Genomic DNA, 17,254 nt, shown 5'->3' on the forward strand with positions numbered 1-17,254 from the left:
ATATAATAGTGGCATACATCTGCAACTAGCATTTTAACCTTTTCACCACCAGTTCCCTCTTTTTATCACAAATTTACAAAATAGTTCTGTTTATAGTCTGCACTTTTTTTCAGAAGATTGGAACAAAAACAGCTAAATTTGTTGAGACAAAACTGAAAATTGATTCCAATTTTGTCTGTTGGCACCAAAATTAGGGTTCTTTTACAGAAATATATTGAAGAATATAAGAAAAAGTGCTTAATAATTTGGGCGAGAAACTCTGATGGTGAAAAGTTTAAACTGTATGGCTCCTCTTCTCTACATCAGATTTTAATCAGATTACGTGTGTGATTGCGTATGTTTTATGAATATTAGAAATGATGCAATTATCGAATTTTGATCAGTGTACGTGTACCATACATATCACAGTCGATTATACATTTGCGGAAAATAATGCTTTGAAAATGCTGAACAAAATACATATTTACTTATTTATAATTTTCTGTTTTATTTTTTTCCAGCATGTCGATGCTCGGCATTATTACAAGTCGCTGTAAATAACATTGAAACTGCCACGGAGAGTGACACCTCCACGTTACTTGCGTGTACGTACAGCGGCGTTAGCGGGACACCGACCTCTACAATTATCACGTGGGAAACCACAAACCAAAACACAGGACAGAAAATTTTTCTAATACAACAGTTCAATGGGTACCCGCAACAAATTGGTCGATATAGTATTGAAGAACAGGCCTCCTTACGAATAGATGGACCAATCACGATTGATGATGAAAGGAGGTATACCTGTAAAGTGTCAGTTTTTGGTGTCGGTGAAAACGGTCCTGGTCAAGCGAGCGTGGAACTAATCGTGAACAGTAAGTGCGACTAATATAAGTTTGTAAATGACCTGTGTTATTAAAACACCAGGTTGCACTGTAAACTAAACATCTTAAACTTTGTGAAAGTAGAGATATTATTTTACATGTTCACGTAAATTTAATTTAACGGATTTTACTTATCACTGAAAAATAACGAAATTAAAACCCTTTTTTCAACAGGCTAAATCTCCCCATTTACTATATAATAATAGAATCTCCCATTTGCTTTCAAATTTCCAACCAGTGTTGAAATCAAAGACTGGCTGGTTCTCCCTGTTTACTATAATGGAACATCCCACTAATATTAGGGGGGATAATATATTATAGTGCATGTTTTTCAGTGTGCTCGGTGAGCAGTCAGAAATGTTATTCTTTGCCTATCCACTGTGATGAAAGCCGACTTAATAGTCTCGGTGAGCGACTGGAATGCGACAATAATTTACTAAATACCGCGTCTTTGTCCCAGTGTAATATCAACCCCAAATGACTGGGACAATTGTATACTGTTTCTGGTGAGGTTATTGTGTACACAGCTCCCAACGGTGTTTATGGTGTTTTGATTTTCGGGGGCTGAAATAAGTCTGGTTTGTTCTCGTTGGCTATTATAGCAAGAAAACTGCTTTGCTGGCCGCCTGCTTCTTTTCATTGCGGCGAAAATTGCTTTGTGCGATGTTTTGAAAGCTTCGGAAATTGAAAATGAAGTTTAAAAAAAAAAAAGAGTGAAAGGTCTTTGATGTTGGTCTTGTGGCTCCATAGCCATGAAAAGATGTTTGATGTTGAAGTAAATATTGATTTTTGAAAAAAGAAAGAAAAAAACGAAAATGAATTAAAAAGGAACTCTATTGAAATTTTGAAATTCCTATTTGTCAAGGCGTGTTTTGTTGCAATGAGCTGTTAGTGATACAGCATAACAGTTTTTTCTAGAATTTCAAAAAAAAATTCTATAAAAGTGTTTTTTTTCTAGATTAGTTCATTTTTTTGGATATTATATTTCTTAAATTTTGTGAGTTGAAAGTGTTTCCTTTATATGGTAGCATAAAAAATTATAGGTAAAAGTGAAAATAAATTTTGCCTTGAAATAACCACCCAGAAAACTATAAACTGTTTTAAAGTAAAGGATAAAATTCCTTGATTGTCACCATGAAGATCTGTCTTTAATGCCAGAATGAATTTTTAACAACTATAAAATTTCCTATTTTTTAGCAATTCACAAAAAAGTATCGTTTGCCAAAAGAAAACAATTTCCAGCACCTGGCAATAATTTTGAAATCCCAATTCTGACAATGTAGTGATTAAATATTAACAAAGTATCTGTGATTCAGAAGCTAGCAAGACATTAGCGATTTGCTGGTATTTTTTTAAAAGTTTTAAATTTACTGTTTTTACCCAAAAATACGGCAAACTGTTTTGCCAGTTTGAACAAAAATGTGCTAGAGCTAAATTTGAAACACCTGAATGAGTGTAGATAACAAAATACAGAAAATTTCAAAACAAATTTAACAGCAATAGTTCAATCAGTAAAAGAGAACACCCAACTGCAGACATCAGTTCACGCTGAATAAAAAAAAAAAGCCTGTTGCCAAAATGGCTAAAATATTCAGAAAGTAGTCATCGACAGTGAGTGCATATAAAAACACTCCACTGATGAAACATACTCGAACAGAAATACTGGCAGACTTTTTTTTTTAACATTGATGATTATCGATGTTGGCATTTTTCTACACAGTACGTCTTACAATTCCCCCCTGTTGGCAGTGTAAATGATAGCCACATTATAGCACACTTACTGTCAACGTGAATAACCCACTTATAACCGCCGATCGGTTCAGAGCAGTTTGACCCAGTCTTTTAAAATCTTTTTTTCAATTCCTTTCTCTAAACTTGTTCGTATGCTGAATTGGACTTGTGTCAACTTGTTTGTCAACTTTTTTACCAGTTTTTGGAGCTAGGCTAGAATCAAGAATGAGTTATAAAGTTCGTGTTTGGATATCAATTCGTAGTCAACATGTTGACCATGTTGACCTTGGGAGTTAATTAACTGATCATGGTTCTCAATTCTTGTCAAGTATTTGTTTTTAATACGTCAGTTTTTAAAAACATCAGAACAAAATTTTAGTGTTAAGTAACTTGTCAACTTTTTAAAAATTTGCGTTCTCAGAACTATAATTTACTGAAAGGATTTTGCGAGTATCATTCCCAGTAGGTCACTGATGACAAATATTTGATAAAACTATATTTTCGATAACAATTTATTTTTTTAACTCGCGAGAATGTTTGAATACTACTAATTGGCGTCTTTAATAGCACAACGTGGGTGGTACTAATTGTGTAACGCTTACTATTTTACGTTCATCAGATACCATCGCTTCCTCTCGTTACACGTCAGTTTTGTTCCCTCGCGAAAAAACTTGCAAGAATTTCTGTTTGACATATCTTTATTTCTTGGTGGTGTTGAAATGTGTATCTGGAAAATTTTTCTCTTGCTTGATTTTTTCTTTATAAAAAATTTCCATCATGACAAGACTATGTCAGATGGAAAATTCCCTTTTCTTTAAATCTTTAAAACTGAAATTAAAAATTTTAAATGAAAATACAAAAATTGTCAGAAAAGAAAATGTATGTTATAAGTTGCATCTACCATGTGTATGCAAGCTGAACTTCACTTCACTTGGCAGCCATCTTTTGTTTCCATAACAACCAGACAGGGCCCAGTCACCAGGCATTTAGTAAGATGATACGTCAACAAGTCTTGTTTGTTGATATCTGTCAAGTTGTTGGTAATGATTGTATATGATTACTATCTAAACAGATAAAGCTAATATTAGTTTATTTTATAATAGTATTGGCCCAGTGGACAATCATGGGCCATGATGGATGGGTAAGATATGGGCCATGCCTGACTGGCCAGAGTTCCTGACAGATTGACCAGGATTGGTCAGTGTTTATTTTTTTTTATTTTGCTTAATGGTCAATATAGTTGCTAAGGTCAGCTATGTGTGTAAGTCTTTGTTTTGGATGCCTACGTTCTTGGAGACCTGTCAATCCATTAAGTTGAGATGTCTGGAGAGTGATTTAATTTTACCAGTAGAGTGCATTAATTTAAAAGATTTAAATTAGATTCACCCCAAAAAATTTCCCAGACTTAATGTTTGACTCAGAAGCTGGGAGTGTGAAGAGAGGGAAGTGGTGGTGGTATTTTCTGGAACTTTTTTTAGTTTTTTAGTATAGTTTCTTTCACATTTTGAAAACTTAAATAGCGTTTGTTTCAGTGATGTCACTATAAAGCATTACATCATGTGATTAATTATTCATGAAGATGCTTGATTGGCCAAAAAATAAATTTAAAATATGGGTAGATGTATGGGCAGGTGTTGAATAATTTTGCTGTGACTGTTAAAGCAATAATTATTTGGGGGGAAATCAGAGCAAATTACCAAAAAGCCACAGCAAAGTATTGCAGTTCGGGACGAAATTGTCATTATTGTCTGTGCACGTTGTCTTCATTTCATGTGATGAATGGTGTTCTATGACATCAGTTCTATTTTCAGCAAGATTTCGTATTCGTGACAAATGCTGTTTAATTTGTCACATCTTTCACTGAATAAAACCTGCAAATTTTCCTCAAAATGTTATCAACAAATTTATCAAGAACTGTATTTTTTGCAAATATTATCAAATTTTTGTGCAACATTTTTCCGATTTTTAGGTATTTTTTGGAAATTTTTTCGATAATTTTGGTTCAAATGAACAATACATCATACTGGCAACAGTTCTTGAGAAAAATTTTTGAAAAACATGAAAAACATTTTGTGTATTGGTGTCGAAATTGAGAGCTTTTTGTAGTTGTATCCACGTTTTCGCCTATTTTTTTTAAAATGTTCAAAAATAGGCAAAAACGTGGATACAACTACAAGAAACTCAATTTTGACACCAATACACAAATTTGTTTTCATATTTTTCTAAAATTTTGAACAATATATCATACTGGCCACACTTCTTGAGCAAAATTTTAGAAAAATATGAAGAAAAAATTTGTTTTTGCCTATTTTTTGAACATTTTTCTAAAGTGGAGGCCTCTACTTGAAATGAACCAGACCTCGACAAATACGACTTTGTTTGATTTTCAAAATGCCAAGGACTCCTATAACTTATTTCAGGATTGGGTTGCCTTTGGTCATTGAAAAAGTGGTGTACCGTGCACTGGAGACCAAGTACACTTTGGTTAGCTTTTGTTACTGTGATTTTTTAATCAAAAGTTTTTGTATGGTGCTGGTCGGTTAATTATATGCAAGGTCATGTGGCAATCAGTAAAATTGAACACAAGACTCGTGTAACATACCCCTTTTCCTCACACACGCACGTAATCGGCAATCCGAAAGTTTTAATGTGCCACCTAAAAATCCTACCTCTCCCGTTTCTGCAAATGTTAATTTTTCTCAAACTGGGTTCGACTCGATTTTTGATGAAAATCTGATGACGAATCTGCGTCATGTATTAATATAGGTCTTTGACCGACTAATTGGTAAATTTTCAGCTGACGATGAAAAAGACGGTCACGCTGTCGTCGTAGGAAACAAAGGTGACTCAGTAAATTTATGAGCACACGCACTGGGTGGTGGAGATACGGTGGACCAGTTAGGGAAGTTGTTTGACTTGTCATCAATATGGAATTTTGTAACTTTTTATCAAAAGTGTTTCTAGTCAGCAGCAGGAAGGAAGGTGTTACAGTTAATGAAAAAAAAATAACATTATATTCTCTTAGCGAGAGGACATTGAGGTCAGGATGATATGCACTGTCTTCGGGCAAAATTATCCACTTCATTGAGCAGGGCAGATTTTCAATGGGCGTGGAACTTTCAAGGACTTCAATTTAAAATTGAAATTGACACTTAACTGCCAATTTACAAAATCATCACGTTCTTCCTTATCTTCTGACAATAAACATTTTGGAGGATGGCATTGGATTTTCGTAGATTGGTCGTCAGATGAGAGGAAGTTAGCAAACTTTTTTTTTGCGGTTACCGAAAATCAGAATTAGAGCTCGTAAAAGATAATCACTTCTATGACTGGAGGTAAATAGTATGCTTGGAAGAACATGATTAATTTGTGTTTTGGAGAACTACTCTGAAGGAATTGTATAAATTTAATTTTTTGTTACCAACTTTGGGGTGTTTGTCTCATTACTGAATCGAGCGGCAATCGCCACGTTTATAAAGTACCGCCTAATTGATTCTAAAATAACAGTTTCTCATTGTAAATAGTTGGAACAAACAACAACGCACAGTCTGTTGAACTCCCCATACAAGTACCAAACAGTTGTTCCCTTTCCATTAGCATAAATGCTGGAATCGCGTGCATATTCAACCGTTTTGACCTAACAGAATGTACCGTGATGTTTTCATGGTGAGTTTGTCTTAAAAGTTCGATTGGCTTATAAAAACAACAACCAACTTTAAAAGTATTGAAATAATGGGATGGTGAATTCCTTGTAAATGACATCATGTTCTTTTCTTTCCGGGGTAGTACATGCGTCCATGCATGGCGGGTGTGTGCTAATGGACTAGTGGGGTTGCATGTATATGCATTGTGCTCATTGGTTTAGTTGTTCTCTCTTGGGAGATCCCGCCAACTTCTGAAGTGAACGACAACAAAGCACCATGTACACGTTTTAAAAGCGTTAATTAAAGTCTTACCCTTCCTTGCTTTGAATAGGAGTCTGTGAATGGTGTCGATTTAATTGGATAAAGATCATTTGCATATCAAAGCCAACAAGTTGTCTTTTTGTGCAGATAGTTTTTAACATATACTTGTGAACTCAGGGTCCAGTCATCAAAATGTTAATTCTTTTGTTTTTATTTCACCAAAGAATTTTTATGTCTTCATGTTTGTAAAATTTTAATTTGAAACTGTGTTTTTAAACATAAACATTTTTAAGTCAGCTTTTAGAAATGTTTTTTTCTTCTTTTGATGGATCTTTCTACATGTGAAATAAAATTCATTTATTGAGAAAAGAAATAGTTCTTATGATATTTAAAAAACAAATATTAGATATATTTATCACAGACTTCTCTTTTTAAGTAGTTTTGATGCTGAGCAACATTTTTTCTTTAAGAAAGTTAAAAAAAAATACAGCAGTAATTGTAAACTGCTTTTTTTTAGGCAATTTTTTGGGAATTTAAAAAAAAATGATTAGAAAGAAAAATTTTTTTCCAGTGGTGTTTGTGTAGATTTTAGCACCTTTTACAAAAATGCCAAAAAATATGTATTCTTTCAGCACGAAAAGTATTTTTTGTAGCTATAATGGCCATTTTTGATTTGTCAGTATTTGTTGTCCTGACCTGATATCGTAACTCATGCCCAAAATGTTAAGGGGAATTAAAAGCTTGCAAATAGCGGAGGTTTGTAAGGTTCTGCTTATTGTCCTTTTAACATCAGAAGAGGCACTCATCTGGTGCAGATATGTGGTATTTCTTTCATTCTAGGTCCTGTTTTGAAAAGAATTTGTCCTTAGCATGTCAGCGTCAAGAAGTAGATCTTTTCAGCAACAAAAATCAACTTTTGTCTCGAAATAACCAATTTTGTTTACTTGATTTTGATCAAAACTTTCATAAAATGTTAAATTCTATGTATTTTGTCCAAAAGTAGGGTAGAATTTGTGAAAAAATATTGAGATTTTAGAAATGTTGCATCCGTGTATTGGCAGGAAAATGTCTGGTTGTAATAACATACTGCAGTGATGAACATTTTGACAATTTTTTTCTCAGGACCAGATATAAATTTTACTGTCTGCATCTGTGAGTTTTAATGTTTCCAAGCCAGGTGTTAACGCAATGGCGCTAATTGTGCTCTTTACATTTAAACAGGTTTTATAATCAATATCTATCAACAAATCTATCAAATGAAATTCAGGGACACAATTCTCGGATGTTTGCTTTTTTATTCTCTTTCAAAAACAAAGCCATGTCCGGTTTTACTTGTTGCAGCCTATAAAACATGGCCCTCAAATACTTGTTGTTTTGTTTTGATTTTCACCGTGACCATCTCGCTTATTACAGACAAGCCTGAGTGAAATTAAACTCTTTCGTACCTCATTAACAGATATCAAATATTTTAAAAGTATGTTGCACCTATTTGACAGCGGTGTTAAAATACTAGCGTGTATCGTATCTCGAAAAATATGTTGACTTCAAAAAAAACAACAATTCTCTTTCAAAACATTGATGAATAACTTAGAATTTAACTTAAAATTAACCACAATTACGACATTCCGTTCGGACCACACAGTAGTAAAATGGTGGCACACTGGTAATAATCATTTACTCGGTATCTGTGCTATTAAATCTATGATATGCTTAGCTACATTAATAGTTCGACTAAATAATTTTAGATAATCCTAAATTTGGATTTCACAGTTCTACCAAGATATATATCAAAACTTGCTTTTCTGAAAGGAAAGCCACGTACCAGTTGGTTAAAAATGAGTAAATTAATGCTATACGTTCTTCAGAAAAAAATGTGTTAGTGTGGCACTCTGATACAATATTTATTTTTCTACAAAATTAAAAAAATAAAACTGAGGTGTTTGTACTTGTAATTTAATTTCATTTTTTATCTTGATTCATGCTCAGACATATTTAGAATTATTTTTTTTTCAAAATAGAGTCTATAAACTGAACAAATTGATTTTGGTGGATAGTTTTTTTTCCCCCAATTTAAACATGGTTAAGGTAATTGAGATATAAAAGGATAAAAATGTAATTTCCCCAATATAATGATCTGTTTTCTGTTTTCAAAATCAGGCCCGATCCAGGAACTGCTGATGGAGGTCGAAGGTCAAGTAGACCTTGTTCGAGAAAGTGACATGGTAACGATGATTGAAGACGAACCAATCATGATCATTTGTTGGGCGAAGCAGGCGAATCCTGTTGCTACCGTAAACTGGTATCTCGGAGGTCAGGAAATTATTAACGGTATTCCAGGATTTTCCATCGTTTCATTCACCGAAGAGGTAGACCAACCTGGCGATAATCGGCTCAATACGGCGAGCCAGTTGACATTTACGCCATCATTCCTAAATCATCAAAGTAAAGTACTGATGTGCACGGGAACTAACGCTGTGATGGACTCCGAACTAACGCTCAGCGTCTACCCACGGGTACTAGGTGAGTTAATTGAAATGCATTAAGTAAGTATACGTATCACTGTGAATTTTGTATGTTTTACAATATGTCTAACCGAGCCTGGGAGCCCAGGGTGTCAAATAATACACAGGACACTGAGAAGTATGTTTCTCAGTCAGGAACTGCTGAACAAATTTCAATTAATGACAAACATGTGGTTGGCGAATGCATGTATCGCTGGCATAAACATTATGCCCCAAAGACCGCCGACAATGGAAAGGTAGATAACATGTATGGGTAGGAAGGTACAATAATAAACAAAAAAAATAATTAAAATAGTGATGGGCTTTGCAGTATTGAAATCATTTTTTAATTAGTCGTAGTCTAAGAGTTGAAAACATTAAGTCATCTACGCTTGTTGTTTGCATTTAATCTGATCACATATTATGCAATAATTTATGGTTAAATCAGATCTGTTTTCAGCAAAATATCCCAAGCATGATCACCACCATTAAAATTATGTTTCCACCCCTATTATCTGAATAAAATAATCTCTGTAACTATATAATAACAGTTTATTAATTTTGTCGATAAATATCGATCAATATTGCCAATAAAAGACGAAAATGTTAAAAATACATTGTATATTTCAATGGAAATGAACATATCTTGTTATGGTGTAAAACATACACACACAAAAAAGAAATTGTAATTTATCTGTATAACAACGGATTCACTGTCATATCTTTTGACATTATCCGATGCCAAATTCCTCTACCTTGGCAATGAATGCATTGGGATCATCTTGGGAGGTGTTATTGTCTGTTTTGAGAACTTCATCTAATGATGGCATTCCTGTATCATGGTCTAATGGTATTTTCAAATATGCGCAGTCACATACACACACACACATGGATCTATTCAAGTCTCTGCCAACAATTCAGACATCAAGTATACAGTGCTCTTTGGAACATTATTTTCGCAAAATTACCTTGGGCAGGTGTTATCGTTTCTTAATGAAATTTGGTCTGAGAAACATTTCATTCATATTTTGTATTGCACTTCAGCTTGATTTTGGAGATAAAATAGCGGCGTTTCTCGGTGCTAAATTTGTGTGGGGGAAATACAGCATTTAAAGACAGTTTTTACTTGCATGAAAAATAATTAAGTATATAGTTGAAACCTGTCAACTAATAAATGCTGCTCGGGCCGATGAATATAATATATAGTAGTTAATATTTGGTTTATTTGATTAATATTTCAAGATTGCTAGTGGTTTTGAACAATACTGCAAAATACTTTATTTTAGCTGGAATTAATTTTCGCTGAAAAGACGTAATGGGTGTTTTGTATGGAATTTTTTATTTTCACAGATTTTTGACAAGTTGAATGTAAAATATAGGAAAAAAGGTATATTCGCTGGATTTTATTTTCACCGATTCATTCCTTCAGCGAAAATAGCGAAAATCAATTCCAAGCGAAAATAAAGTATTTTACAGTAGCTCATTATCGATAGTATAGGAGAATAAAATGCTATCAATATATAGCTATATAGATCTAAACATTTGCCTAGCTATTTTTAATAGTTCCTCAGGACAATGATTACCAATTATTATCTGCTATATATCTTAGTTGAAAGTTGAATTTTTCCATTTTTTTCTCATCTGTTATATCAGGTTTGTTGCTGGTCCAGCAGTGCATTTGATCTACAATTTCAATACTAATACATACTGTAAAATACTTTATTTTAGCTGGAATTAATTTTCGCTTGATTTTATTTTCACTGATTCATCTCATTAGCGAAAATAAAGTATTCTACAGTATGTGCTTTTACTCTATGTACATATAGAGGTATTAAATTGCAAGCTTTCTCTTACCGTAGATAAAATGCAAACCAGATTTGCAAAATATCGTGGATTCTGTCAATCATGTCCACAAAAAAAACGGTGTTTCAGAAGCACACTACTGAAACTGTAAACATTAAATCAAAATTACACCACATGAGAATTGTGAAATTCAAAATGGATTCCAGAAATCACAACATTTTTCATTTCCATGGAGACAAGCTTGGGACTTGATGGCTACACATAATTTGCATAATGGACATTTCACTCAAGTTGAATCAGTGGAATATCAAGATTATGATTGTTGTAAATACTTTACTCCAATTTTTCATTTCCATGGAGACAGGCATGGGACGTGATAGCTACACATAATTTGCATAATGGACATTTCACTCAAGTTGAGTCTGTGGAAATCAAGATTGTGATTGTTGTAAATACTTTACTCCAATTTTGGCCTTCTCAATAAAACCCAGTGATCTAGCAGTAATTTGGGATCAGCAGCTGACTGACATCTGTTTTAGGCGATGATTCTTCTAGTCAATAGAACTGGTATCTGGAAAGTCATCACTGGTAATTAGCCTTGACTAGATCCCATTAACTTTCCCTGGCTGAAAATTACTTTTCGTGATTAACAATCTGTGTGGTGTCGGTATCCAGTCCTCCCTCGGGGTATTTCCATTAAACTTTTTAAATAAACAACCCTGACACTATATCTCTTTGATCAGCACCGACTACAACAAGTACACAGATATAAAGAAGCTACGATAAATTAAAAAAAAATGAATGAGATGCTCAGTGGGAATTTAGATGTTTCTCTGTACGTCTGGAAACAAAACTTCAGTGTGTGAGAATCTTCTGTCATGTGGATTTAGTCGGGTCTCCATTGTCATTGGCCAATTACATCACACGCATGACCGGTATCGTCTATAGCGCAAGTGTCAAAGCTGAAATTATTCGCTGTCGATATCGCCAAATAAAACATAAAGCCACTGCCTGGCAACTGGTTCTTATAGAAACTGGTAAAGCGAAAAATTGGTCTTTCACATTAAGCCTCTCTATTGTTGCATGCACAACTTGAGAATCTGCATCTCTCCTCCTCTTTTGGTGTTTGTTGATTGCATCATTTTTGCTTCAGGGAAACCTTGATTAATTCTCATCCAAGAATGTTTTCTTTTTTTTTGCCTCACTTGTGAGTAACAATGGAGTTTATAAGTAGAAGCTGGAGTGCATGTTAGAAACGAAACATTGCAATGTTATTTTGGTTTTGTATGTGTGTTCGTACTAAAGATGAGGTGACCATTATTTATCCAAGTGCGTGATGGGAAATACTCATCGATCGGGAAGCTAAGGAGGTACAGGCTCTCTCTTTGGAACTGGTTGCTATGACAACAATGCATTTTGAAAAATCATGATTTTAGGTTCAATCAAGATCTGACTTGATTTGACAGTGGTTAGCAGTGCTCACCGTGCAACAGATTGCGGTTTAGATCCCCCAAGCTGATTTCTCACTCGGCAGTAAATGCATACTGGTCACCTTACATGCTATTTTCTGTTAGTCAGAATTGCTTTTTATCGGTTGGGGGGACAGTATGAATTCTCATCCTCATGTGCTTCTTCATCCTCTGTGTACTATAAAAGACTTCCTGCATCATCATCATCATCATCATCATCATCTTCTGAATCAGTTGCTGATTTCTGCAAAATGAACAACTACATTCTTTGGAACCAACCACATTGAGAGCTATAGCTTGACTATACAGACAAAACTTCTCATTCTGTATTGAAATGGTTTTGATCTGCATCAAAAATAAAAAAAAAAAAATACTCCCAACATATGTTTTGAATTTCATGAATTTATTTGAAATTAAATTTGTTGATAATCTTTCCAGCTTTTCTAAACTTCAATCCATATTCCCGCAATGTTGTGCTTTTTCGATCATGTGTAAAAATTTGTTTATCACCAAAGACTGGTGGTTTGTTCATTGGTAATTGACAGCTCCATTGACTGGGGTTTACTGTCAATAAGGCCAACTTTTAACCCTATTTAGATTAGATCCATTAAATACCACTGCAGACGTAAAAACTTATCACCTGTTCTTTGTTCGAGCTTGTGACCATATCTGAATAGTCCGCGAAGCGAACGCTGCGTAAATAAAAGTTATGTCTAGCTCTAAATCTTATTTGGAGGTCATTGGTATTAACAAAGCAACGCTGAGACAAAAAAAAAGTTTCTTTCACATTGCCATGCCGATAGAATGCAATTATCAACCGTATGGTTCAGTGAACATCTGTAGATGGAATATTCCATTGTAGCGATGGGAATGAAGGCATCCAATGTGTGGGGCTTATTGAACTTGGCAGCTTTTCTATTGATTCTGCATGCTGTAACCTTGTCAATCGAATAACAAACTGAAACATCAATTTTGTGGGGTTATCCTTTGACATTTGTCCTCAAGAGTTTACCGATTCCATCGAAAAGATTGAGATAATGAGTATAGATATTGAACATCAGTGTCATAGTGCTGCCCTATTATTATCCAATCAAAACAAACCCACTTTTAAAACATTAATGCATCTGTAAAGCTAGTTGTTAAAAATAATGTACGACATAATTGATTTCTGTGAATTATTGTCTGGATGCACCTCTATATTTCATTCTAGAGTTTGTAATTGGAGTCAAATTATACTCCTTTTTTTCTCCCTTTGACATCATTTCCTGTCTGCATGGATTATGGGATTACAAAAATAAATATGATGTCACTTCCTGTGATGAGGATGTATTTTGAAAATCACTACAATACCCCTCTACCTCCTGTTATATTATCTTATGGTCCTTATAAAAACTGAAGATATAACGTAGAAAACAATTTTTCTTCAATCAGATATTAATATGCTAAGATAAATTATCACTTTCAATTAAAAAATTAACTATTATTAAAAACATAGCTATATATAAAGGAAATAATACGTTTTTTTTTAATGTTTTTTTTTTAGAATTTTTCAACAGGCAGCTTGGAAAGTTAATTTGCATAGAAATCAATTTTTTTTTGTTTGTTCTCAAACTTTTGATAAATTTTCATCCACGTTTTTTTCCTTCTCATTTAAGTGCCGCCAAGGGAGCACTATATTGCTGGTTACAATGCTGGAGATGCGGTACCTGTCATCGAGGGACAGGTGTTCACATTGTCATGTCAAGCTGAAGACAGCTACCCGGTAACAAGGCTACGGTGGTTCAGGAACGGCCAAGAGATTGAAACTGGACTTACGACGAACAATGTACAATCAGAAGATGGCAAAGTGAGCGTAGTCAGTACGTGGACATACATTGCAACTCGAGCAAAGAACGATGACGGATCGACTATTCAGTGCGAAGCCAGCGGTGAATCTTTAAAGCTGTCCAGCACGGTGTTTGTAACACTAGATATATTATGTAAGTTAATGCTAGTCTCTTTTTTGTTAATAAGCATCTTTTTCAAAATGGTCGATAAACACGTTGAATACAATCATTTTTTTTTTGCCCAACATTTTGCACAATTTTTAGTATTTGAAAAAAATAATTTCTTTATTTATTTTGAACCAAATGGGCATTATTTTCAATTGTGTATCTCAGTCTTGCTCAGAATTTTTGAAAAAAATAAGTAACAAATTTTGTGTGAAGGTGACAGAATTTGCCGTTGGTTTTCAATGTGGAAGCCACCGTGGACATGTATTATGATGAACTGAAAACAATATTGGAACAGTTTTTGCCAAAATTGCTCCCATGAATATTTATAACATGTAATTTCTTCAGATTTTTGGTCAAGAAATTAGTAAAGCAATGTAGTTGCCCTGAAAAGTGAAAAATGAAAATGTGATTAAAATGTTAAAAAAATGAACAGCAAAATGATGTATATTTATAGATTTTGAATGATGTCTTTAATATAGACACACAGACTATTTGCAACAGATGATTAAAGCCGATAATGACATTGAATGAGATAATCTGCTACTGATTGCTTTAGATAAGTCGTCACGGATACCATTGGCAGCCATTTTTAAGTAAAATTGAATTTCACTTCTGTCTTCCGGCCAAATATAAGAGTTTGATTTGCCTTGCATAGTTCTTTGTTATCGACTGGTTTAAAATTTCATAGATTATACTTTGATTTTATTGAAAATAGTTTGTTAGAAGTAGTTTTATTAAAAAAAAACACCACAATATTGCTAAAATGATTTTTATGGAATATTCATTGGATCGATTCAGTCACATACACTCACCAGTGATGTTATGGCTATAATCACATGTTCTCAGGCTAAGTTACACCCCTTTGGATTCCAAAGTCAACTATTTTCCCCTTTCGCACAAATTTAACCATTTTTCTGAATTTTGTCAACTTTGATCAAAAACCTGTTGCTAAATTATTGGGAGTTTCTGTCAATTTGTACAATAATAATAAACTGAAAAAAATCAATAAAAATGTACCAAATATACTGTAAAATACTTTATTTTTAGCTGGAATTAATTTTGTTGAACGAACTCTTTGGGTGTTTTGTATGAAATTTATTTTCACTGATTTTTGACAAGTTGAATGTAAAATGTAGAAAAAAGTGTATATTCGTTGAATTTTATTTTCACTGAATCATTCCTTCACTGAAAATAGTGTAAATAAATTCCAACCAAAAATAAAATATTTTACAGTAGCCGTAGATTTTTCGCACGTAGGTGATTAAAGTAGGTTTTCGAAGCCAACAATATTTTATTTTCAGTGAACATGAGACTATAAAAATAAAATATCAGCGACAACTAAAACAACAAATGGTGGAATGTTTCTTCATGATCAATGGAATTGATGGCACTGTAGTGATTATCTGCATGTTCACAGTTAGGCTGAGAAAAAAAATATCTCTGTTTCGCACGCATCATTTTGAACTATGCGCCTCGGACGTATTTTCTCCTTTTAAAGCATTCCAAAATGCGCTTGTACTTGCACTTGTCTCAAATTCCGTCCATTTTAAATCGCCTCGCCGCCTCATTTTTAAATTTCCATAAAACGAGAAACAGAGAATTTTTTTTTCCTGGCCTTATCCCACCAGGGTAGCTGATATTCAAATACCAGGATTTCTATTGGTAGTCTACTCTGATAATGTGGTCCACTGGTTCCATTCAGCAAGACCTTGAATGGGGATAGTGCCTGGTCATCTGTAAAAAAAAAATACCATAACCTGGAAATGGAGTACCATATTTCCTCTATTAGGGCTTGTCGATCATTAAAACTAACGCATGGAAACACAAGTCATTCCTAACATTGTCTGTTGCTGTCGTATATTCCTATTAATTTTGAGTATTCATGGAGACTTTAAGCATTGTGTTAATGCAAAATTGTGAAATGTACAAACCCTTATACTAGTTCAGTTCCCATTTACATACTTTCGCGTACATATTCCAATTTGTATGTTACCTGTTTTTATCGTGTGTGCAATATTGTGTGCATGAATGAAATACGTTTCTTATGCGACAGTTTTTATGATCAAGGGCCCCCTAGTACATCGCTAATAAGAAAAGCACATTGTCAGAAAATGAAAATTCCCTGTCTAAAAAATGAAAATGAAAACTAGTCCGTAGCCTCAGACATTTTCTGGTGATTATTTGGATGTATTTTGTAAATTACGAGAAATTTTAAACCAAAAGTGAACAGCTATGAAGAAATTTAGCCAGTCAAATAAAATTTTGTACATATACCTGTCTAAAATTTGGAGTGCCTATCTGGAGACAAGATAGGTTATTGGGTTTTGAGTGCGATGCTCAGGTTGAAGATGAAGAAACATATGGGGTAATAATATTGTTTTACTATTCATTCTTACATAGATCCACCAACCGATATACAGATAACTGGAGACACGGCCGACTTCAAAGCTGGCATGCCTGCCATCGGAGTGGTATGTTCCAGCTCCGGAGGAAAACCTGGAGCCAGAGTCAGTTGGTGGAAAGGGACCACGGAAAAAGTGACCGGAACTTTAAATAATAATCGCCTCAATATCGCCATGACAGCCAGTGATAACGGCGAATCATACACGTGCGTTTCAAGTAATGATGCTAATATTGGAAACCCATTAAAAATAAATACAGCGCCGCTGAACGTTCTCTGTAAGTACAAGTTTTGAATGGTAAAAAATCATATAATTTTGCTATTCAATGAGGGCAGAAAATTATAACAATATCCTGATATGAAATTTTTGAAATCAATTTGCTTCAAACAGAATTCATAAACAAACAAACAAACAAACAAACAATCAATGATTAACAAAATGGTACTTTATAATTTTATTCATGTACCTAATAATTTCTCCTCAAAAAAACACAAAAAAACATGTTTTATTCATAAATGAAATTTATTTATTTATAATATTCATTGAATATTTAATCTTTGTTTTCAGTCTATATACAAAGTGATAT

General features: G+C 33.8%; 1 protein-coding gene across 3 annotated transcripts in view; it reads left to right on the plus strand.

The window, feature by feature from the left end:
• The window catches only part of LOC100373872 (nephrin-like), a 69,356-nt gene that overhangs the window by 25,973 nt on the left and 26,129 nt on the right, over positions 1–17,254 (plus strand). For all 3 annotated transcript variants that reach the window (XM_085499195.1, XM_078011371.2, XM_085499196.1), the window contains exons 2-5: positions 501–854; positions 8,657–9,019; positions 13,928–14,251; positions 16,667–16,945. In XM_085499195.1, the coding sequence (XP_085355321.1) occupies positions 501–854; positions 8,657–9,019; positions 13,928–14,251; positions 16,667–16,945 (1,320 nt within the window). The remainder of the gene's footprint in view (positions 1–500; positions 855–8,656; positions 9,020–13,927; positions 14,252–16,666; positions 16,946–17,254) is intronic.

Source organism: Saccoglossus kowalevskii, chromosome 5 (assembly GCF_978046115.1).
Source record: "Saccoglossus kowalevskii chromosome 5, keSacKowa6.1, whole genome shotgun sequence".
Lineage (NCBI taxonomy): Eukaryota > Metazoa > Hemichordata > Enteropneusta > Harrimaniidae > Saccoglossus > Saccoglossus kowalevskii.